Source organism: Xenopus tropicalis, chromosome 5, assembly GCF_000004195.4.
Source record: "Xenopus tropicalis strain Nigerian chromosome 5, UCB_Xtro_10.0, whole genome shotgun sequence".
Lineage (NCBI taxonomy): Eukaryota > Metazoa > Chordata > Amphibia > Anura > Pipidae > Xenopus > Xenopus tropicalis.
Window position 1 is genome coordinate 32,608,807 of NC_030681.2, and position 25,026 is coordinate 32,633,832.

The 25,026-nt window shown below is 39.0% G+C and overlaps 1 protein-coding gene across 2 annotated transcripts in view; it reads left to right on the forward strand.

Moving 5' to 3' along the window:
• Nucleotides 1-25,026, forward strand: part of vps54 (VPS54 GARP complex subunit) — a 52,117-nt gene that overhangs the window by 5,349 nt on the left and 21,742 nt on the right. For both annotated transcript variants that reach the window (XM_004914708.4, XM_002939319.5), the window contains exons 2-10: nt 15,790-15,946; nt 16,740-16,981; nt 18,220-18,295; nt 20,174-20,211; nt 21,796-21,927; nt 22,503-22,888; nt 23,911-24,037; nt 24,306-24,413; nt 24,623-24,678. In XM_004914708.4, the coding sequence (XP_004914765.1) occupies nt 15,802-15,946; nt 16,740-16,981; nt 18,220-18,295; nt 20,174-20,211; nt 21,796-21,927; nt 22,503-22,888; nt 23,911-24,037; nt 24,306-24,413; nt 24,623-24,678 (1,310 nt within the window). In that variant the 5' untranslated portion in view covers nt 15,790-15,801. The remainder of the gene's footprint in view (nt 1-15,789; nt 15,947-16,739; nt 16,982-18,219; nt 18,296-20,173; nt 20,212-21,795; nt 21,928-22,502; nt 22,889-23,910; nt 24,038-24,305; nt 24,414-24,622; nt 24,679-25,026) is intronic.

Below are 25,026 nucleotides of genomic sequence, written 5' to 3' on the forward strand. Positions count from 1 at the left end.
AGAGCTGGCATGCCCTGTGTGTATGCATCTAAGCTGATGCAGACACAGGAGGGAGCAAAGGTCAGTGGATAGGAGGATTCTTGGCATACGTAGTGCCCATTTGGCAATATTCTAAGTGACTGCAGCCTGATTAGCCTAAAGCTGGCCATACACGTGGCATGGTCGCACGAAACATCGTCAGATCCGCCACACACCATTCAGGGCTGAATCAGCAGGTAAGGAGGTAGAAACAATAGGATTTCTACCTCCTTCTGCCGATTCAGCGCTGAAGGGAGATTTTGGTCAGGTGCCTTCTATGGTGCCCGATCAAAATTTTCAAACTGGTCCGATCGGCGAGTCGGCCGATATCAGCAGCTTCCTGCGATATCGGTCGACTCGCCGACATACCATACACGCACCGAATATCGTACAAAACGAGGTTTCGTACGATATTATCGGTGCGTGTATGGCCACCTTTAGGCTAAGGCCACAATGTGAATGATACACTTTTATCTGAGAAAGATCTGTTTGTTTGGTGAACTTATCCAAGGACCAAATGATTTGGGTTACAATGATGGTATGCGAGCCATCAGAGTAAGGACCGCATCAACAAACTAATATGGCCCTTGTCCTGGTGGGATTTTTAAACCTGCATGCTCAACATCTGCCTGTTTTTCAGCCATATATTGGTTGGGCGGGTACATCAGAGGGCCCCATACATGGTCTGAATAGGCCAAATAGGCAGCTTAAGTCTGCCTGTGTTTTACTACCTTTAACCTGACTATACACTGAAAAATCCTCTGTGGTCGATGCTGTCCTCACCTCAGTGAGATTTTTAAACCTGCCTGGTCTGAATCGGCTGAATCATCAGCTGTAATCTGCCTGTTTATGGCCATGTTTAGTCCTGCTATTCCATATGTAAATAGAAAATAGGGCCTATGTACAAATGATAGACTTGCTTTTCACCATAATATACTAATGAGAGGTTAATACTGGGATAAAAACGGCAGCTAATGGTGGCAATACACGTTACAATTATGATCTTTCCTGTGACCACTGATCGCAGGAAAGATTGTTCGTATACTCCACTAACTTTCAGAGCTAAATCGTCAGATATGCAGATAGAAACAAAAGAATTGTACCCCTATCTGATGATTCAGCACAAAACATTTGCTGATGCTCAGGTGCCTTTAAAGACGCACTGTAAAAATTTTCCATCTGTCCCAATCAAGAAGATGACCAATATCCAAGGCTTTTGCTGATATTTGTCGCCTCGTCTCCTGCCATATACGTACTGATTATTGCATGATAAACACAGGCCAAGAATCCGCCCCTACACTTCAAAAATCTTATTGTTGTGCCTGCACTCGGAGCCATTGTGTTTGCTTTGGTGCAGGCACGCCAAGTGTAATTTGGAGCTATGTGAAAAGTTTTGTGCTGTATTCTGCTGTGTAGGCCTTCACCCAGCCCAATGCAATGGCTCTGAAATCCTCCTTGTGTGGTTTTCACTTAATGATATAATGTGATTACCCAGCAAGCACCACAAAAAAATATAGAAGTTGCCATATACCCTAGAGATAAAATGCAGTACTATGCGCTGGCCTTTGCTGGCTCCTGTGTCTGTGCCAAAAGGCACTGCATCGGCCTGGGTGCAGATACATAGAGCTGATATCATCAAGGAAACACACAGGTACGCATTTTTGCCCCAAATCCCCACATTATGTTTGGAGCCAATAGATCAGCAAGGAAGAAGAAAGCGCTCGCTGCAGGTACCCCGGGCTGGTGCAGTTTTCTCCTAACAGGGGCACCAGCCCGGGGTAAAAGGTAAATGATTAAAGTCATGTGGGGGTGCCTAACATTTCAGCACCCCCAAGTGACTTAGCCTTTCCTTCTCCTTTAACTCTTTTACTGCCAAGCACGTATGGCATACGTGCTGGCAGTAAAAGGGCTTAAACGCCAACGACGTGTCTCATACGTCGTTGGCGTTTAAGCGCTGCCCTCTGCAGCGGCGGCATGTGCCGCCGCTGCAGAGGGCTTCTAACAATGACAGCCCCCCTGGGCAATGTGCCAGGGGGGCTGTCATCAGGGTCCTGCGAGCCGATCGCTCGCAGGACCCTCCAGGAAGCAGCAGATGCGATCGCATCGCATCTGCTGCTTCCTGCTTCCTCCCTCTCCCCCAGCGCCGGCCCAAATGAGGAAGGAGGCGATCGGTCTTCAGGAACAGGTAAGGACTTTTTTTTTTATTGCATTTACACACTTTTACACACTTATACACACATTTACATACATTTATACACACTTACATACATTTACACACACTTACAGCACACATTTTAGCATTTTTTTTATTTTATTTTTTTTTTTTTTTTTTTTTCATTTTTCACACTTTTATACACTTATTTACACTCATATACACACTTACACACTATCACACAACTTTTACACATGTACACACATGTATACACAAACACTTTGGTTTTTTTTTGTTTTGCTTTTTTTTTTTTTTTTTTTCATTTTACCACTTTGTTTTTATTTTCTTTTACCTAAAAACTGTTTATTTTGACAGCGTAACTATTGGATCAGATATTCTGGCCACTAATTACACTGTCATGTAACTTATTTTGTTGTTTCACTGATTTGCACAATTTTTGTGGTTTTATCACATTTTATCCCTATATAAGTGTTCCTGATCTGTTTTTAGCGTAGCTTTGCCAGGTGTAACTTTTATGTACAAAAATAACTTTACCTATTTTGAATTCATCAGAATGTGTACTTTCCAAAAATATATGGTTTTCTGGGGGTCACTGTATAGTTAGGGGGGGGTTACTGCACATAATACACTGACAGGGGGCTCTGTGTGCAAAAGCTGAGCTGGCAGGCGAGAAATCCTTATGCGCTATTTTCATTTTGGGTTCAGTACATACCGCAGACTTTGGTATATCTATGCATATTGGGCATCAATCTGTTCAGTAGGCCTCTGGTGTTCCTATTTGGGGTGACTTGCCTTTGTACGCAAGAAATTGTGTGAGATAAATGCGACAAATTGCAACATTTTTAGGCAATTTTCTGAAATGTCATAAAAACCAATAACTTTAGGAAAGCTCTGCAGATTGGTACTTTGGTGTAGAAAGGACTCTTTACCCTTGTTGGATTTGTCAGAATGTGTACTTTCCAAAAATATATGGTTTTGTGGGGGATCTGTATAGTTAGGGGAAGTTTTGGCACATAATACACTGACAGGGGGCTCTGTGTGCAAAAGCTGAGCTGGCAGGCGAGAAATCCTTATGCGCTATTTTCATTTAGGGTTCAGTACATACCGCAGACTTTGGTATATCTATGCATATTGGGCATCAAACTGTTCAGTAGGCCTCTGGTGTTCCTATTGGGGGTGATTTGCCTTTGTACGCAAGAAATTGTGTGAGATAAATGTGACAAATTGCAACATTTTTAGGCAATTTTCTGAAATGTCATAAAAACCAATAACTTTAGGAAAGCTCTGCAGATTGGTACTTTGGTGTAGAAAGGACTCTTTACCCTTGTTGGATTTGTCAGAATGTGTACTTTCCAAAAATATATGGTTTTGTGGGGGATCTGTATAGTTAGGGGAAGTTTTGGCACATAATACACTGACAGGGGGCTCTGTGTGCAAAAGCTGAGCTGGCAGGCGAGAAATCCTTATGCGCTATTTTCATTTAGGGTTCAGTACATACCGCAGACTTTGGTATATCTATGCATATTGGGCATCAAACTGTTCAGTAGGCCTCTGGTGTTCCTATTTGGGGTGACTTGCCTTTGTACGCAAGAAATTGTGTGAGATAAATGCGACAAATTGCAACATTTTTAGGCGATTTTCTGAAATGTCATAAAAACCAATAACTTTAGGAAAGCTCTGCAGATTGGTACTTTGGTGTAGAAAGGACTCTTTACCCTTGTTGGATTTGTCAGAATGTGTACTTTCCAAAAATATATGGTTTTGTGGGGGTCACTGTATGGTTAGGGGAAGTTTTGGCACATAATACACTGACAGGGGGCTCTGTGTGCAAAAGCTGAGCTGGCAGGCGAGAAATCCTTATGCGCTATTTTCATTTTGGGTTCAGTACGCACCGCAGACTTTGGTATATCTATGCATATTGGGCATCAAACTGTTCAGTAGACCTCTGGTGTTCCTTTTTGGGGTGATTTGTCTTTATCTGATCTTTATCAAGAAATTGTGAGAGATAAATGCGGCAAATTGCAACATTTTTATGCGATTTTCGAAAATGTCATATAAATCTGCAAACTTAGGAAAGCTTTACAGCTTGGTACTTTGTAGCAATAAGAAATATTTACCCATTATAGATTCGGGGGGATGTGTATTTTCCAAAAATATATGGCTTTCTGGGGTGAATGTACTTTTTTTGTAGCATTATCCCACATAAAGGATGTAAATGTGTTGATTTTGCAGGAGCTGAAATGATAGATCATATGGGGGTATGTTCCCATTGGGGCCCCTACATGCCACATACTTAGGTAAACCTATACATATTGGGCATCAAACTGTTCAGTGGACCCCTGGCGTTCAAATTTAGGGTGTTTTATCTTGGTACCTAACACTATGTGGGAGATAAGATGCTGCAAAGTGGAAGCTTTGAGGGGATTTTTGGAAATGTCATCAAAATTGCTAACTTTAGAAAAGCTGTGCGGCTTGGTACTTTGGAGTAGAAAGACATGGGTACCCATTTTAGATTCGGGGGAATGTGTACTTTCCAAAAATATATGACTTTCTGGGGTGAGCGTACTTTTTTGTAGCTTTATCCCACATATAATGATGTAAATGTGTTGATTTTGCATGAGCTGAAATGACAGAAATGACAGTATATATGGGGGTATGTTCACATTAGGGCCCCTACATGCCACATACTTAGGTAAACCTATACATATTGGGCATCAAACTGTTCAGTGGACCCCTGGCGTTCAAATTCAGGGTGTTTTATCTTGGTACCTAATGCTATGTGGGAGATAAGATGCTTCAAAATGGAAGCTTTGAGGGGATTTTTGGAAATGTCATCAAAATTGCTAACTTTAGAAAAGCTGTGCGGCTTGGTACTTTGGAGTAGAAAGACATGGGTACCCATTTTAGATTCGGGGGAATGTGTACTTTCCAAAAATATATGGCTTTCTGGGGTGAGCGTACTTTTTTGTAGCTTTATCTCACATATAATGATGTAAATGTGTTGATTTTGCAGGAGCTGAAATGACAGAAATGACAGTATATATGGGGGTATGTTCACATTCGGGCCCCTACATGCCACATACTTGGGTAAACCTATACATATTGGGCATCAAACTGTTCAGTGGACCCCTGGTGTTCAAATTCAGGGTGTTTTATCTTGGTACCTAATGCTATGTGGGAGATAAGATGCTGCAAAGTGGAAGCTTTGAGGGGATTTTTGGAAATGTCATCAAAATTGCTAACTTTAGAAAAGCTGTGCGGCTTGGTACTTTGGAGTAGAAAGACATGGGTACCCATTTTAGATTCGGGGGAATGTGTACTTTCCAAAAATATATGACTTTCTGGGGTGAGCGTACTTTTTTGTAGCTTTATCCCACATATAATAATGTAAATGTGTTGATTTTGCAGGAGCTGAAATGACAGAAATGACAGTTCATATGGGGGTATGTTCACATTGGGGCCCCTACATGCCACATACTTAGGTAAACCTATACATATTGGGCATCAAACTGTTCAGTGGACCCCTGGCGTTCAAATTCAGGGTGTTTTATCTTGGTACCTAATGCTATGTGGGAGATAAGATGCTTCAAAGTGGAAGCTTTGAGGGGATTTTTGGAAATGTCATCAAAATTGCTAACTTTAGAAAAGCTGTGCGGCTTGGTACTTTGGAGTAGAAAGACATAGGTACCCATTTTAGATTCGGGGGAATGTGTACTTTCCAAAAATATATGACTTTCTGGGGTGAGCATACTTTTTACTAGCTTTATCCCACATATAATGATGTAAATGTGTTGATTTTGCAGGAGCTGAAATGACAGAAATGACAGTATATATGGGGGTATGTTCACATTCGGGCCCCTACATGCCACATACTTGGGTAAACCTATACATATTGGGCATCAAACTGTTCAGTGGACCCCTGGTGTTCAAATTCAGGGTGTTTTATCTTGGTACCTAATGCTATGTGGGAGATAAGATGCTGCAAAGTGGAAGCTTTGAGGGGATTTTTGGAAATGTCATCAAAATTGCTAACTTTAGAAAAGCTGTGCGGCTTGGTACTTTGGAGTAGAAAGACATGGGTACCCATTTTAGATTCGGGGGAATGTGTACTTTCCAAAAATATATGACTTTCTGGGGTGAGCGTACTTTTTTGTAGCTTTATCCCACATATAATAATGTAAATGTGTTGATTTTGCAGGAGCTGAAATGACAGAAATGACAGTTCATATGGGGGTATGTTCACATTGGGGCCCCTACATGCCACATACTTAGGTAAACCTATACATATTGGGCATCAAACTGTTCAGTGGACCCCTGGCGTTCAAATTCAGGGTGTTTTATCTTGGTACCTAATGCTATGTGGGAGATAAGATGCTTCAAAGTGGAAGCTTTGAGGGGATTTTTGGAAATGTCATCAAAATTGCTAACTTTAGAAAAGCTGTGCGGCTTGGTACTTTGGAGTAGAAAGACATAGGTACCCATTTTAGATTCGGGGGAATGTGTACTTTCCAAAAATATATGACTTTCTGGGGTGAGCATACTTTTTACTAGCTTTATCCCACATATAATGATGTAAATGTGTTGATTTTGCAGAAGCTGAAATGACAGAAATGACAGTATATATGGGGGTATGTTCACATTGGGGCCCCTACATGCCACATACTTGGGTAAACCTATACATATTGGGCATCAAACTGTTCAGTGGACCCCTGGTGTTCAAATTCAGGGTGTTTTATCTTGGTACCTAATGCTATGTGGGAGATAAGATGCTTCAAATTGGAAGCTTTGAGGGGATTTTTGGAAATGTCATCAAAATTGCTAACTTTAGAAAAGCTGTGCGGCTTGGTACTTTGGAGTAGAAAGACATGGGTACCCATTTTAGATTCGGGGGAATGTGTACTTTCCAAAAATATATGACTTTCTGGGGTGAGCGTACTTTTTACTAGCTTCATCCCACATATAATGATGTAAATGTGTTGATTTTGCAGAAGCTGAAATGACAGAAATGACAGTACATATGGGGGCATGTTCACATTGGGGCCCCTACATGCCACATACTTAGGTAAACCTATACATATTGGGCATCAAACTGTTCAGTGGACCCCAGGCATTCATATTTAGGGTGTTTTATTTGGTTACTTTATGACCTGTAGGAGATAAGATACTATAGACTAGAAGCTTTGAAGCGATTTTTAAAAAAAATCACAAATTTTGATAAAAACCAATAACTTTAGGAAAGCATTGCGACTTGATAGTTTGGAGTAGACAGACAGTTGTGCCTATTCTGTATTCCCCAGAATCTGTTCTTTCCAAAAATTTACAATTTTCTGGGATAAACCTTCTGTTAGTGGAATTTTGGCCTTGAAATCCAAAGTATGCAGTTTTTTTGGAGCAGTGCTTTGGGAATTTGGTAGTGTACTGCTGGGAGTTTTTGACCTATACAAGTGAGAAATCTCCATAAAACTATATATATTTGGTATTGGCACGTTCAGGAGACATGGGACTTTCCAAATCAGTTGTATATTCGTGCATAAAATAATTTTTGTTTCTAGTATGTGTGATTATATTATGGAAAATTTGATTTTTTTTGCATTTTTAGACATTTAGAAGCCTATATCTTGTTACAGAATTGGAATTACACAAAAATTCTACCATATTTTGAAAGCTTAGGTTGTTCTGAAAAAAACGATATATTGTTTTCCTTGGTAAACTAAAAGTCCCCCCGAGGAAAGGCCCCTAAAGTGAAACAGTGCAAAATGTTCAAAAACTGTCTGGCAATACAAGTTCCGCTTTGACCAAAATGGCTGGCAGTAAAAGGGTTAAAATTAAGGTTAAGAATTAATTCATTGTTTGGTATCCTTTTTTGCCTTCCCTGTCCCTCTAAATTATTGCATTTTAAGTCCTGTTTCTCTGTTTGACTGCTGCATGGATATTGTTGCCTCTAATTTAATTATTACAGGAAAAAAAGTATTTTGATGCACTTTGTAAATATAATTGTGATGTGTACCGAATCAATAGACTACTGTGTAATCATTCATTCATGAACTGCTTGCTCAAATTCCAGTAACCTAACATTGGCTGAAATCTGCTGAGGGTCTGATGGTGACTTGTCTTCTGCAGCAAAACACTTCCAAATATTATGCTTGCCTTTTATTGCTAAAATCTTGCATCAACATTTACCTGTCTGCAGTAAAATGAAGTGATAAAAGTAAGAAGAAATGTTGCAGTTGATGTTATCAGTAATTCTATTTCGGATGAACTCTTGCCTCAGGCGTCTGTGTTGTGTAATAGGGAGAGGAAGATCACAGAGGAGTTCTTATTTATAAAATATCTCAATTCATCTTAGAGCTCTGGTAACTCTATAAAACTAGAGAACATTTAGTGGCCACAGGCATTTTTTACTTTCAGTCCAGAAGTAAATAGAATAAATTGGAAGTAAAGAAACTTACCTTTGTCATCAACCCCCAGCTGTTAATAACACAGTTGCCTTCTTTAATTTTGCTGTTGTAATTCAGTGCGATATGTAATTTGTCTTTGGCAAGGAAATGCCTCTCTTTGAGGGTAAGAACTCACAGAGTGATTGAGTTGCTTGCGATAGATCTCTGCTATCATGAGCAACAAACCGCACCGAAAAGGCGTTTCACCAGCAACAATAGGAGTTGCCGGTGGAAAGCCCTTCGCATCGCTTTGATTTCCAAAGTCGCACAAAATTTCCTGCAGAAGGAAACTCCACATGACTTTAGATTACTTAAGTGATGCGAAGGACTTTCCACTGGCGACTCCTACTGTTGGCGGAGGAAAGCCTTTTTGGAGTGGTTTGTTGCTCAGTGGGCTCTTCCCCCTAAAGGGATTTGGTTCCCTGATGGCTGGTGCTGACAATTTTGGGTGGGGGGTCCTGACCAGGTTAAGAATGTCTGATTTAGTGTTTCCTGCTCCCAAGTTCTGTTGTTAATTCAAAGAGTCCACCTAGTAAATGTTCCCTTTAAATCCTTCTAGGCCATGTGCTCAAAAAATTATTTTGTGCACACATTTTAAACCTGTGTGTGCATTTCTAAAAACTGTGTTCTCATGTCAGAATAAATACAACATTTTTCAGGTTAGTTGCCAAGTAGAGCAGATTAATCACAGGAGACTAATCTCCGTGTGTGCCATAGCCCTGGTTGTAAGCCAGGTCTGATCTGCCAACATTATTGCTCAACCTCACTGCTACTTAATAGGCAAATAGGGCATAGTTATAAGCCTGTGTGCAACACAACTGGCGATCACATCAATAGCTTAGTGGTAGAGCAGGGGACTGGAAGGGTTAGCTCCAGTCCTGACAGCTTTGGTTCGATTCCAGCTTAATGGTGATCAGCCACATACGTTTTTTTCCCCCCTGGGTGCAAAGATTATTCCTCTCTGGCCAATAAAAATGATGCTCAATGCCAATGTTATTAATAAGAAAGAAAGATAATAATATAGGAAGGTTGATATTTTGGCAACCCTAGAGCTTACACTAGTAATTAAAGGAATTTTTTTTGCTAGGTGCAGATTTGAACATTTCCACTGTGAGAAAAATAGAGTTGAAAAAATATCCATTGCCTTCAATGCATTTTGCGCAAAAAAGAAAGCTTCAAAAAAAGGCCCTTTGACTATTCGTTTTGCTAATTTTTCTGCAAAGTGCAACTGCTCAGATGAGCTTATCAATGCCTTACATGTGTGATTGTACCTGCTTCTGCTATGTGACAGATTCGGGGTGTGAGCTGATCTAAGTATCTCCGTGGGTCTGTACTCAAGGGGGCTGTGAATGTGGATGTAATTGCCTACGTTGCCATGTGATGGAGTGCTTGTAAAATCTACCATCATCAAATGTACCATGTGTATTGGCACATAGGGCACCCTGAGGTATGAGATTGCTCTCCCTTCAGCCTTTTATGAGTCCTGCTGCTTTTTAACTTGCTATTATGGACAGTGGAAATAGTGTTACCACTACTAATGAGCAAAACTGCTGTCTTTCGCTACAATGAAAAAATTGTGAAATGGCAACATCTCGCCAAATACATTCAAGCCACTGGGGTTTTTCTCACACCAAATACATTGGGGTCAATGGACGTTATTGTATTATCTCATGCCAAATGCATTAAAGCCAATGGACAGTTTTCTTTGTGTTTTTCTTACACCAAATGCATTAATGTCAGTGGGTGTTTTTTCTTGCACCATATGTGTTGGCGTAAATGGGCATTTTTCTTGCATTTTCTTTTGAGGACAAAAAAACACAATTTGTTTCCCAGCAAAACTCTACACAGAGAAATTTTCTCCACTCGCAAAAACGCTAATCGTTATCATCTATGACCCCCCTCTGTGTGGCCCCCCACCTGTCTGGCTGCTTTGATGGCTTACTCTTGTGGAGTATGGCACACTCAGGCAGGGTAGGGAAGGCAGAGTATGGCACACACAGGCAGGGTAGGGAAGGCAGAGTATGGCACACACAGGCAGAGTAGGGCAGGCAGAGTATGGCACACAGGCCAAGTTTGGCACAAACCAGCCAAGAATGGCACACACAGTGAAAGTATGGCACACGCAGGCAGAGTAGGGAAGGCAGAGTATGGCACACACAGGCAGGGTTGGGAAGGCAGAGTATGGCACACACAGGCAGGGTAGGGCAGGCAGAGTATGGCACACACAGGCAGGGTAGGGAAGGCAGAGTATGGCACACGCAGGCAGGGTAGGGAAGGCAGAGTATGGCACACACAGGCAGGGTAGGGAAGGCAGAGTATGGCACACACACACAGGCAGGGTAGGGCAGGCAGAGTATGGCACACAGGCAGGGTAGGGAAGGCAGAGTATGGCACACACAGGCAGGGTAGGGAAGGCAGAGTATGGCACACACAAAGGCAGGGTAGGGCAGGCAGAGTATGGCAGGTTTTTGCTGTACTACAACCATTAATATGGGTATGGTCATGTGATAATATGGGTGTGGTTTCAAGTGGGTGCGATTTCAAAAAGGGGAGTGGTCAAAACTGGATTCCATTATCGGCCCTCCACCACGTAGGTCGGAAAAATTCCGGCCCTCGGTACAACAGAAGTTGGACAGCACTGATCTATGTGTATCTGGCAGCTTTCACAGCAAATGGCTGATGTTTAAAACAATGAACTTCTCTATAAAATCAAGTATTTAACCTGCAACCTGAAGCACACAAGGCTGATAATCAGCCCCTACACTCCAATCAACCTACACTTGTAGTGCACACATTTTGTGTGCCACTTGTTCCTTAAAAGAAACTAGCTAAGGATCAGGGGATTTTTTATTTCTGTATGGCAGAATTACCCTTGGCTCTGTTTGGAATCCTGTGGCTTTGCTGGTTCCATGTTTGCAAGCCCCGGAGCTGTGCTGACTGTGTTTGATGCCGTTTTCAATTTTAGCTCTAAGTGGAACAGTGTTGCCAATATTTTAAACATAACTTAATAATACAGTAGCTTATATTTATTACTTCATGATTTGTCTGTAAAATATGTGCCAGTAATGTCACAATTTTTGGTCCTTTACTGCCACCATCTAGTGACAGCTGAATGCTTTGTAAGGTGGAGTTTTCTTGGTGATGCCAAAATAAAACTTTATGGGCCACATTTATTAAAATTATGAAAGTGTTATTCAGTTATGGGTGTAACCATTCTAATGTTAGTATAGCTCAAGCCAAGTATCAGACTGACTGTCCCATGGGACGTCCAACACACCTCACATGAGTAAGCAGGGGAGATAGGAAGCTCTTCAATTTACAGATTGCAAGTTTCTCAGCCCAGTGTCAAAGAACTCACTCCTGAAAAATACATTCACTTGCTTACATAAAGTGGCTTTACATGCTGTCCCCTCTACATACCTCTGTCACTTGCATTCACATAACAACAAACAAATTAAAGCTGGTGTGTTCTTCCTCCTTAGCCTGCATGGCTATATAAGGACACATGTAAAAAAATCTTTTTCGTCAGTTTGAAGCTAAATTCTTTTCTTTGATTTGAAGGAAAAACATATATATATTAAAAGGAATGAAAATATCCGAACATCCAAAAATAAATAAATACAATATATATGTATATAATATTAAAACATGAGTCAAGGTGAGAAAGAGTTGAAATGATTCTCCCAGTCTGTGGGCCATGCAATTCAGAAGAAAATGTTTATGCACCTTTTTTGTCTACAGGGACATAAGAGGATCAGTTTGCACTGATACCACTTTTTGATCAACCACAGAATTATTCATCCACCTTTGTTCCTTAACTTCACTTATAGGGTTACTATTACTGATTTAAAATATTTTCTTTGGAGAATGAATTAAGAGTTCACTGTGGCTGTTCCATAAGCTTTTGTAAATGAATGGCCATGACATAAATAAAATATCAACTGCACAGCCTGTAATGCTTTTTGCACTTCAAAAGCCTGGCACAGTCTCCTGCCTGAGTTAATGATATATGAGAATTTGACTCCGTTCAGGTTCGTTCAGCTAAGAGCAAGGAGAACACTGTCTTGTGACCGCTCTTATTTGTGCCACGTGCACTGCTCCTGCATCACACGGCTCACTTCCTTCTCTCCATTCCCCTTATTGTAAGTGGGGGGGTCCTATTGTTCACCTTTGACTTTTAGTATGATTTAGAGAGTGAAATTCTGAGACATTGATTTTCATGTTTTTATTATTTGTGTGGTTTTTTTTTGTAATTATTTTGCTATTTGTTCAGCAGCTCTCCAGTTTGGAATTGTAGCTGTTATCTGGTTGCTATGTTCCAAATTATCTTAGCAACCATTGACTTGCTATGGTAGAGTTGCAATGAGAGACTGGAAGATGAATAGGAGAGTGTCTGAATTGAAAGATACGTAATAAAAAGTAACAATAGCAATAAAACTGTAACCTCAAACAGCAATAGTTTTATGGCTGCTGGGGTCAGTGACCCCCATTTGAAAGCTACAAAGAGTCTAAAGAAGAAGGAAAATAATTCAAAAGCCCCTGTGCTGAAATTTCTAAACGAAAGTACAGGTATGGGATCCCTTATCCGGAAACCCGTTATCTAGAAAGCTCCGAATTACGGAAAGCCCATCTCCCATAGACTCCATTTTAATCAAATAATTCACAATTTTAAAACTGATTTCCTTTTTCTCTGTAATAATAAAACAGTACCTTGTACTTGATCCCAACTAAGATATAAATAATCCTTATTGGATGCAAAACAATCCTATTAATGTTTTATTGATTGTTTAATAGACTTAAGGTATGGAGATCCAAATTATGGAAAGACCCCTTATCCAGAATATCCTTGGTCCTGAGCATTCTGGATAATGGGTCCTTTACCTGTACTGCAATTTACAGTAATCGCACCATTTACACAGCCATCTAAAAAGCTCAATACTCACTGGTTAGACTTGTCCCTTTCAGAGGCTACTGTGCCTTTTATTGTGATAAGTAGATGTATCATAACCAAATCTTATTAATAATGAAAGGGAATGTAGTCATTCTGAGAGTATACATGTCCTTTTCAATTTAGACTTTTGCACAAAAGCTACTAATGCCTTAAAGGGAAAGCAAAGAAAAAACCCCATAAAATTATAAAGTTTGGCCCTTGCATTATACATGATTTTGATTATTTAAGTTTTCTTAGCTTTATATTCATATGATTTTGAACACAATACAGTTGTGCTCGTCAGTCAGTAACCTGGACATTAAAATAGCATCTGGGCAAGAATTAGAATAATAAAGCAATTCATAAACCATAAACATTGGCACCAAGTGGCAGATTTATCAACAGATGCATAAAGTTCTCAGTTCCTTTTGAAGAGTTTCACATGGTACATATCATTTCTTGTTTCAGTTTTCTCAAGTGTGTTGCAAATAGCGCTAGGGTTACATTGAGTTAAAGGGGAAAATATAGCCCCCTTTGTTATGTGCTCATTTAGTTGGACTTATGTAAAAAAAATGTCCATAAACAATATCCGAACATCCAAAAATAAATAAATACAATATATATGTATATAATATTAATACATGAGTCAAGGTGAGAAAGAGTTGGAATGATTCTCCCAGTCTGTGGGCCATGCAATTCAGAAGAAAATGTTTATGCACCTTTTTTACATGCTAAAAAGGTGTTTTTTGCCCTTTAAATTAGCAAATAAAATTAAAAATTGGAGACGTGGGATGAAATGAAATGTTTGAATGATTTTCATCCAAACAAAATCTATAGCATACTAAAAAGTTAAGTAAAGGCTGATGTCACACTTCTTATTAGGAACGTTTTTTTTCACTACAGTTATAAGATGAAACTCACGTTTTTGCCAGCAGCAATTATTTTTGTGAATCTGAGCTATAATTATTTTGTTTAGATGAAAAAACAAACAAAATGTTTTTTGCGCCAAAAAACATCAGTGGCATTATTGTAATTTCTCCTTGCATTTTGTTTTGCAGAAAACAATCTTTTTTTTTTTTTTTTTTTTTTTTGCACTGGGAAAAAGTTGCTGTAAAACTGCCAACACCTTCACGTTGACTCCAATGCGATTGGTGCAATTCTGTTTGCAAATTTTGTCTGCAAAACTGTTGGCGCTTTGAAAAATTTTCAGTAAAGCACAATGGGCCAGTTTCCCTCATTGCTAAGCTTGATACACTACTCACTATGAGCTACCCATGCAGGAAGCCTTTGACTTTAATGGCAACCGCTTGTCACTGGGGCACACTGTGCAGATTTTGGCTGGAAAGTGCATACTTAAGGTTCCCATACACGGGCCAATTGTAACTGCCGATATCGGTCCCTTGGACTGATTCGGCAGCTTATCTGCCCGTGTAGGGGAAACAACGACTGGCCTGCCAGACTGATATCTGGCCTGAAATCAGATCTTTATGTGTATGGCCACCTTTAAGCCTTTTCTGGCTAAAATTGGAATAAAAATAAAGGAAATATAAATGAGAACCCCATTGTTATAGTAAAAGTCACACTATTCAAAAGAACAATTGTGTTTCTCTGTGAGCTGCCCTGAGGGAGTATGAGGATGGTGTGAGTCAGTGGCTTTGGCACGTGACTATTTTATGCACTTTTTTCTTTTTGCACGTGACTATTTTATGCACTTCTGTTGCTCATGTTAGTATACGATTATTAGTTTCTTAGAGATCCTAAAATCCTTTTCAGATTGTGAAGTAGTAAAGGTGCACTATAAGAAAGAAGCTATAAAAAGGAGGGGAAACCACATGGTTAGCAGACTAAACGTTACTTTATGAAAATGCTATTTATAAAGAGACTAATGTCAGGCAACATTTGTATTGTATTTGTATTCATATATTTACTGTGTACATCTGTGGCTCCACCGATATATGCAGTGCTTTACTGCAATAGTCCTGCATGGACCACAGAGAGAGCACCCCTATTCAAGAGTAGCGAGAGTGAGAGAATACAGAAAGGCCCAGATAGCCCCATACAGGTTCAATATATATAATGAGGTGTGCACGTGCATGTGTATTTAAATAAAGCTTTGAGACTAAGGGCTGGTGCATTTATAAAATTACACATTTCAAAATATTTAGTAAATAAATGTTAATGTATAGAACAAAGTGTGATCAATATTACAGTGTAACTTCTGCTTGTTTCAGCACTTTTCTTAAATGTATGCAATGGCCTCCAGCCACAGCTCTTCACTAGTGCCTCACTCGAACAGCAACAAAGCTTTTTACAAAAAGGGTCTTCAGCCTGCTCAGCAAGTGGGAATGGTGCGATCACTGCCTGATGTCTGCCCCAAGGAGCCTACAGGTGAGTGTTGATAACATAGTGTGTTAAAGGGCACCCAAAACCACGATGTATGGCTTTGCATTAGGGCATAGGGCAACTGTGCCACTCCCTTAGTATTTCCCCACACATACAGTACTTACCAGTGCACCTCTTGTGCAGTAAGTAATGGCAAGGGTCTTCTGTCTGTGGCACAGCAGGCCTATGCAACCTAGTTATCATGTACAAACTTTTATAGTTGTAACTACAGTGCATTTGTTTTAACTAGGTAAACATCTTTAGATAATGTTTGTTCAGTTGTATTATGAGACTATGGACAGAGAAATGCATGAATAGATTAAACTGTTATTTCTGGTAACACTGAGGCATTGTGCTTGCGAAATAACAGCTTAATGGAAGAGGGGCTGCTATAAGATGCCATAGACAGTGACTATTTATTGGGCTGGTGATGCTTGGGCCTCTGTGTACTTGAAATGCCAGGCTCTATTTTGAATCCCAGTCCAGACCTGTATGTATCTATGGGTAAGTACACAGTGTCAAATAAGCACAAAACTGCCCTTAATTAACCCATTGAGGATTGTTAAAAAGAATCAAATACTGGCATCTGTGAAATGATTCTTGGCTGAAAACCTGCACCATAGCCCAGTGCTTGAGATTTTAAACAATTCTTGTTTGGGACAAATACAAGGTAATTTTAGTTGTTTTATCTTTACATTTTTGTGTAAGTAGGGCAAACTCAAAATATGTCCCCCGGCTAATTTAATAGAATGGGTAGGCTCTTGAGTCCTATTAACCTGAGTTTTGTTTCTTTTTATAGGTGATACTAAGAGTTTGCGTGATGAACCATCTGTAGTTGCAGATCAGCACAAATGGACAATTTATAATTCTAAAGTAAACCTTCCGGCAGCATTAAATGACCCCCGCCTTGCAAAACGGGAATCAGACTTTTTCACAAAAACATGGGGGCAAGACTTTGTGGAAAGTGAAGTCCTACCATCACCCTACCTCCCAGCAATTACTAAGGAACAGTTTCTATCATATTCGCAGCAAACCATCAGTGTAAGTTGCTGGAAGGAAACTTCGGCAAATCGTGCTGCCGCATATGCCATCCCTCTGGTGATTTACATTCCAGCCGGTGGGATGGCAATTTGGGGAGATAAGTCGCCCGCAACAAGGGAGATTTGTTGTGGCACGACTAATCTCCCCATGTGTCACAACCCTTATAGTTGTGGCTGCACCCGGAGCCATTGCTTTAGCCCTGGTGCCTTTTCAAGCGTAGGGGCAGATTTTGTGTTTATCTGCAGGCCGAAAATCAGCCCTGTGTGGCACTAGCCTTACATTGCATTCTTTCATTATACCCTTTCAAAGAGTAGTTTGTAAGTTTAGGGGAAAAAAGCTCAGATTCTGAGTTCATTTCCAGTCCTGGCATAGTTTTCTCCACATTTTCAGTTTCCTTAAAGTTTCCTCACACTTCAAAAATATACAGACAGGTTGACTGGCATCTAATGGTATTTGACCCAAGAGTTTGTTGTGGTCATGTGAAAGAGAAATTACAATGTGAGATCCAGTGGAGCTGGGATTGATTTGAATGTGACTCTGTGAAACACTGCATAAATAACTCTTAGATAAATGCAGAATAATAATATTAAATCATGATCTCAGCTGGGCCACATACTCATTCAGATTCTCATTATGCCTTTCAACAGGGGTCCCCAACCTTTCTTACTCGTGAGCCACAGTCAAGTGTAAAAAGACTTGGAGCGCAACACAAGCTTCATAACAGTTCATGGAGGTGCCAAATAAGGGTTAAGATTGGCTATTAGGCAGCCTCTATGCACACTATCAGCTTACAGGGGGCTTTATTTGGTAGGAAATCTTGTTTTTATTCAACCAAAACTTGCCACCAAGTCAGGAATTTCAAAATAACTCGCTGGTTTGGGGACACTGAGAGCAACATTCAAGGGGTTGGGTGAGCAGCATGTTGCCCCTGAGCCACTGGTTGGGAATCACTGCCTTACACTTTGTTTTATAACAGTTTTGAAATTAAAGAATGGATTTTGAGCTCATTCAGTTGGGCAAATAAAGAAAAGGTAAATAAACACTATCTGGACATCCAGAAATATACATGTTCTTGTGTCCAGAATCCATCACTTCAGAATTGACAAGGTAAGGAAGGGGTTTAAAGTCTCTGTTAGCCTATGGAGGGGTTGTGTAATGAATGAGAAACCATGATTAATTTCTATTTTTGCATTAACAATTATGCATGGTATAATTTTACATTGTTTATTTTTTTATAGAGAGAAAAAAATCATGAAAAATGTAAGAGTGTTTGCCCACTAAAGGTGGACTTTGACAGACCAGCCTATTCTCATGGTATGTTGCATCTGTTCTCAAACTTATATATATATATGCACATAGCAAACTGGTTATTTTAAGTAAAATATATTCTTATAAAATGATAGTATAACGTTAAGCTTTACATTTAATGGTACAGCCTGTTTTTCTCTGTAAAAATATATTTTTTTTAAATTCTGAAACCTTTACTTACAGTTGCAAGAAAAAGTATGTGAATCCTTTGGCATTATATGGATTTCTGCACAAATTGGTCATAAAATGTGATCTGATCTGATCTGAAGTCACAACAATAGACAATCACAGTCTGCTTAAACTAATACCACACAAATTATTCAATGTTTCCATGTTTTTATTGAACACACCATATAAACATTCACAGTGCAGGTGGAAAAAGTATGTGAACCCCTAGACTAATGGCATCTCCAAGAGCTAATTGGAGTGAGGTGTCAGCCAACTGGAGTCCAATCAATGAAATGAGATTGGAGGTGTTGGTTACAGCTGCCCTATAAAAAACACACAAATGAACTGATGAAGATCAGATCACATTTTATGACCAATTTGTGCAGAAATCCATATAATTCCAAAGGGTTCACATACTTTTTCTTGCAACTGTATGTACAATACACACAAAATGTGTACCAGTTTATAAAACCACAGAAACTGATAACTGTGGCTGAATATTGGGCAAATAATGTGGTCTGGCTTTCAGAAATGTCAGATGATGAGTAACTAGAACTGGAGCAAAGTTAACACCTACTGTTAAAATGCTTCCTTTTACCCCTTATGTATTTCAGCATTAATATAGTTAATGCTTTATGTGAAAATATATAACAGTTGTATCAATAGGGGGTGTGTAGTGGACACACTATTTCTAACTTGCATGCCTGCTCGCATAGGTATTGGTGGGAACTGCCTTGACACAGGCATGCTTCATGATGAATTACTTGTGGTCTCAAAGTTACGTTGCGGTTGCTGTGGTTTATGTAAACTTTTTCTGCTCAGGCTGCAGAAAAGGCAAATCCTATTCATGTGTATAAATGCAAATAGGAATGCAATTTTCACACATTAAGCTAATAAAAATGACTTTGCTGAGAATACCACACAACTTGAAGCAAACACAATGCAATAAAAAAAAAAAAAAAGAGACCCAAAATGCCATTACTAGTACAGCATAGAAATAATGGGTATGTTAATAAAAATGGAGATAAGTTTTGCAACATGGCAGTCAGTGTTTCTTAAGCACAATTCTGAGCTTTTGTGCCCAACCTGTGGTACTATGTAATGCCTAAGTTGCAAAGCTACTGATATCACCACTTTAAGTGCTGCTGTAGTTTCATTATGTCTTTATCAAGACTGCTCTACAATGTATAGTCTTTGTACTGGTGCCTTGATGAAACACCCCAAGGTCGGACTGGCCTGCCAGAATACCAGTGGATCTACAGGTGGGCCCAAGCTCTTCGGGTCCCGGCAATACACTGTTCCCCATCTGTTCTTTCTTATTTCGATCACAGGCCTATATAACACCCGTGACATTTAGCATTGTCTGCTAATTGTTACAAAAGTGAGCAGTAGATAATCAAGGGTTTGGGCCCTTGGAGTACCAGTGTGATACTGAAGCACACTCATTCTGACATCTGGCATGCACTGGCACACTGTTTTCTTCTGTTTACTTAATGGTGAGTGCTGGTAGCCAGGCAATGAAATTAAAGACTGCTTCATCTGCTTAGGGAACAAAGAAAACCAGTTTTATCCTTCTATAAAATTACTGCTTGGCCCTAAAAGTTTAAAAGGATGAATAACCAAAGCAACAGTGTGGCACTAGCTCATTAAGTTTTAATGTTTACTGTGAATTTGTGCCACTGGTATCTAAAAATATTGTTGTATTTATTGTTTCAGTTCTCAAATCGAGAGCAGATCTGGAACAAGTACCTAAGGTAAATATTACTAAAAATGGGGATTTTGAAATTAGTTTGTGAAAATGCATTTTTTTATTTTCATTAAATACAAATGGCTGCATTAGGGGCCCACCCTTCTGGCTTGCTGAATGCAACTGACTATAGCTTAGATACTCACTGGTGCAACAGTGTTAGTAATGGTCACAACATAGCAAGCAAGGCCCCAGTATGATTTGTCTTTAGGCACAGGCCTTCTCATGCTTAAGTTATGAAAAACTTTATCCCAAGTAAGTTCCCGGCCGGGACAAGGGAGGTCTGTGTATGTTTTCTAAGCCTGTATGGGGCTAATCCTCTGTTAGTTATGTCTGCTACTGTTTAATAATTATAGGCGATACATGGGGACAAATAAGTAGCGTCCTTTATACTCATCTGTAGTTTGGATTCTGACATTAAGTGAGAAGGGAAATAGAGGCCTTTTTGCTCTAATCATCATATTGAGTGCAGTTACTCTGTTTATTTATTGTATTTTTATTACTAGGGGCTTAACAATGTATCTGATAATGGGATTTAACATTTAATTAGTTACTCTGTGGCGTCTTTAGTTCCCAATCTTTTAGGTTTTCCAATAGGGGAGCAGTGAGTGATTCATAACTGTATATACTGATTCTCTCTGTTTTTAATATGAGTCTGCCGAATGAATTCTCTTTCTAATCTAACTATTCTGATCCATATTGATTAAATGAATTCTAGTAGATAGGCAATCTAGGGTATATTACCTGTAGGTAATTTCTGTCCTTTTTTGTAATCAATGAATTTCTACCTAATGTGTTTCTCTCCTGTATATAAAATATAATTGATTACTTTGTATTTTTATATATTTTTTATTCACTAGATAGATTATTGTATTTAATTGATTGTAATTTGGTGTAATATATCTATTTATTTCAATAAATATAAATTTGGTTCATCACTTGATTTTTCACTTTAGTGAGTAAATTACTGAAAAAAAGTGCCAACTCTATTTGAGTTAATAAGTTATGAAAAACAACAGAACCTCTGTGTCTGCTGAACTCTTAAGGTGGCCACACACGTGGTGATTTGTGATCAAATCGGTCGCACGAAAGATCGTTAAATCCGCCACTAACGTTCAGGGCTGAAACGGCAGATAAGGAGGTAGAAACAATAGGATTTCTACCTCCTTCTGCCGATTCAGCCCTGACGGCAGATTTTGCTCAAGTGCCTTCTATGGTGCCCGATCAAAATCTTTTAACCTGCCCGATCGGCGAGTCGACCGATATCAGCAGCTTCCTGCAATATCGGTCGACTTGCCATACACACACCGAATATCATACAAAACGAGGTTTCGTACAATATTATCGGTGCGTGTATGGCCAGCTTTAGGCAAGTGTCGCTTTTTCTCTGCTGGTGGACAAAAAAACTCAACAGATTTAGCCCCCTTCTGTTCTGTATGCATGTTCATTGGCAAAAGGGGAATTCACCTGCACACAACAGTTTTGTGGAGATCTGCCTGTAAATGATCTAACAATATTATCTGCCGTCAATTTGTGTAAATATGCAGTACAAGTCTGTTTAGTAAGTTTTCCCATCGTTTTCTTTTTGCAGATCTTTATGAAGCCAGACTTTGCCTTGGAGGACTCCTTAACATTTAATGCTGTTTTGCCATGGTCTCATTTTAGCAGTGCCGGAGGGAAAGGAAGCAGAGATGCAGCATCCTCGAAATTACTTCAAGAAAAGGTACTGTATATGCTCAAATATGGTAAGGATAGACTGAAAATCAGTGGGGTAACTTGACTTTCCTAGGCCCCCAGCAAAATGTATTTCATTATTTTTTTTTCATTTAATTTTCTCCACATTGCTTTATCATGCTTTACTTCATACTTGCAAGGGCACAAATTAATGGATTAGACATTGTGGGTGAAGGCAGGAGAGGGCTGTGGGGGTGGGGAGATATGGGTCTGTGAGAGCATGTGCAGTAATAGGTAGGTGTTTTAAAGGACAGATACATTACAATACAGTAAACTTTCAATTAGTACTGTAGTGCAATGTTTCCACCTATAGCTTTGTGAGGATCAGAGCAATATAATTGTATTTAGCCACATTGCACTAGACATTTGGTGCAAACTGGTGTTTGTTTCTATTTTTAAAAAATACAAGTATACTGTTATTATACTTGTATTTATGCATTTATTGTGTGCATACCAGTCGTAGGCTATATTTTTCATTCTTGAGTTTTTACTAAATGTTACCTTATTTATTAATACGATACTGTACATTATCAGTTTTGTAATGTATATTTTCTCTCCTTGAAGCTAAGCCACTATTTGGATATTGTTGAGGTTAACATCGCTCACCAAATCTCCTTGCGCTCTGAAGCATTTTTCCATGCTATGACCTCTCAACATGAGCTGCAGGACTACCTCAGGAAGACTTCCCAGGCTGTTAAAATGCTGCGAGACAAGATCTCTCAGATAGACAGAGTCATGTGTGAGGGATCTCTGCGGATCTTACGGCAAGCACTGACCAGGAACAACTGCATTAAAATATACAATAAGCTCAAGTTAATGGCAACAGTGCATCAAACTCAGCCTACTGTACAGCTTCTATTATCAACCTCTGAGTATGTAGGAGCTTTGGACTTAATAGCAACGACACAAGAGGTCTTGCAGCAGGAGTTACAGGGTATTCACAGTTTTCGGTAAGTTGCTAGGTAACAGTTACATATGCTATGGGGCAATATATTAAGGAAATAAATAAATAAAATATTTTCATATTTCTTATTGTTACATAAACACTAGGCAAATCTCAATTCAGGAGTGAACATTGTTTAAGTAGAACAAAATGGCGATAGTGCTGAAAATAGTGGGTGTGGCAATGTCCTTCAGTGTCCTTCAATGTCCTTCAGTAAAACCGCATTTCTACCCGTTCTTCTTATTGGTTCCAACTCCTGTGTTTGTAGTGATAGTGACAAATGAGTGATGTATGCTATGGTATTGCTAATCATCTTTTTCCATGTAGTTGACTGCCTATCTGCTTTTCCATATTCCTGGGGCAACTGCACTAGGAAACATAATAGTAGAAAAATAAAAGGAAAAATAATAGGGAAATATAATAGTCCTGCAAGATTAGAACCTGATTGTTGCATCTCTTTGCAGGAATCTAGTCCTTTCACCCTGTTGTGTAAAGTGTACTTTATAAAGATATTCATAAAAGTATTAGATATTTGTCATCTGCTGAGATTTTTCCCTTTGCACACTACTGCTATAAAACCTGGAATAATATAGGGAAGATAACAACATCAAAAAGAACAGGCAAAAACAACAAGGCGCTAGATATATTGGTGCTAGATGTAGAGTGCTACTTTCTGTCTTCTGGTGTAATAGGGATATTGGAAGTCCCATGTTATTATGGCTTTTCATATTAAAGCAGCCCTTTGATTAGATTTGAGACTCTTTTATATACAGGTATGGGGTCCATTATCCAGAAACACGATATCCAGAAAGAAAGAAAGGCCATCTCCTATAGACTCCATTATAAGGAAATAATTCTAATTTTTCTCTGTAATAATAACAGTATCTCGTACTTTAACCCAACTAAGATTTAATTCATCCTTATTAGAGGCAAAACATAGTAGCTGGTTTCAATTTAATATTCATTTATTATGACCTCAGCTCCATTTGCAGGGTCTAGTCACACTAAATCATATATTTTTTTTTTTAGACATCTCAGCTCACAACTTTGCGAAATGGAAAAACTCATTGATAAAATGATCATCTCTGAATTTACTTCGTATGCTCGCAGCGATTTAAACAGACCTTTAGAAGAAGACAGTCATGTAGTGGAAGAGGTAAATAACTACCCAGAGTTGTTTCTATGCCATATTTTTGTACCTGGAGAAAGATACTTATAAGCTGACAAGCAAAGATTTTATTGCATAACCTTATCATTCTTTAGGTTTTGAGCAAACTCATCAGCTTTAACCGAGATTTTACAGATTCTGCATCTATAATTTGGTTGCTGGAATATTTTACAATCTAAAAATTTCCTTTGTATACAAACTATTTTTAATGTAGCATTTCATTCCTATAATTCATTGTTGTACCTGTTTTCAACAGGAAAGACTGGTCTCTCTCGTATTTGGGATGTTAAAGCAGCGAAAACTGGATTTCTTTGAGATTTACTCAGACGAAATGATGGCAACAGCAAAAAATATCATCAAGCAGGTATCAAAATGATGTTCACATAGCTGTCTGTGTGAAAAATGTATTGCTGTCTAATATAAACCAACAGTTAAATATAGGCAATACAGTGGAATGATCTGTTTAATATTTAATTGTGAGGTAACTTCATAGTTTGCCTGTTAGCCCTCTTGGGTTTCATATAGAGAGATTTTGCCTTAATAGTACTTCTCTTTTGTATCCTTTCTTTTCAGTGTGTGGTTAACACTGTGTCTCAGATTGAGGAAATAGACTCAGAAGTTGTTACAAAGTAAGTGATTTAAACTTTACATTTAACAATCAATCTTTTGTTTCTGTAAGCAGTGATAGATTACAAAATGTCTAAGATTGTCATATTACTTCTATTTATTACTGCCCAGCCTGTCATGACTGCAATGCCCCATACCCTGTAATTATTTTGTAGATGTCTTTTGGCAGGTCCATTATAACCAGTTCATGCTATGCTTTAAAAGGCTAAGTATATTCCATTAAAATACACATTTTAAGTATGTTATATCTAGGCCTACTCTGGTTAGTCCTTTTTTATGGTTTCCACCCTTTTATCTGGATAACTTACCCTAGCAACCACAAAAGGATCAATTGTGTCAGGCTTCCTTAT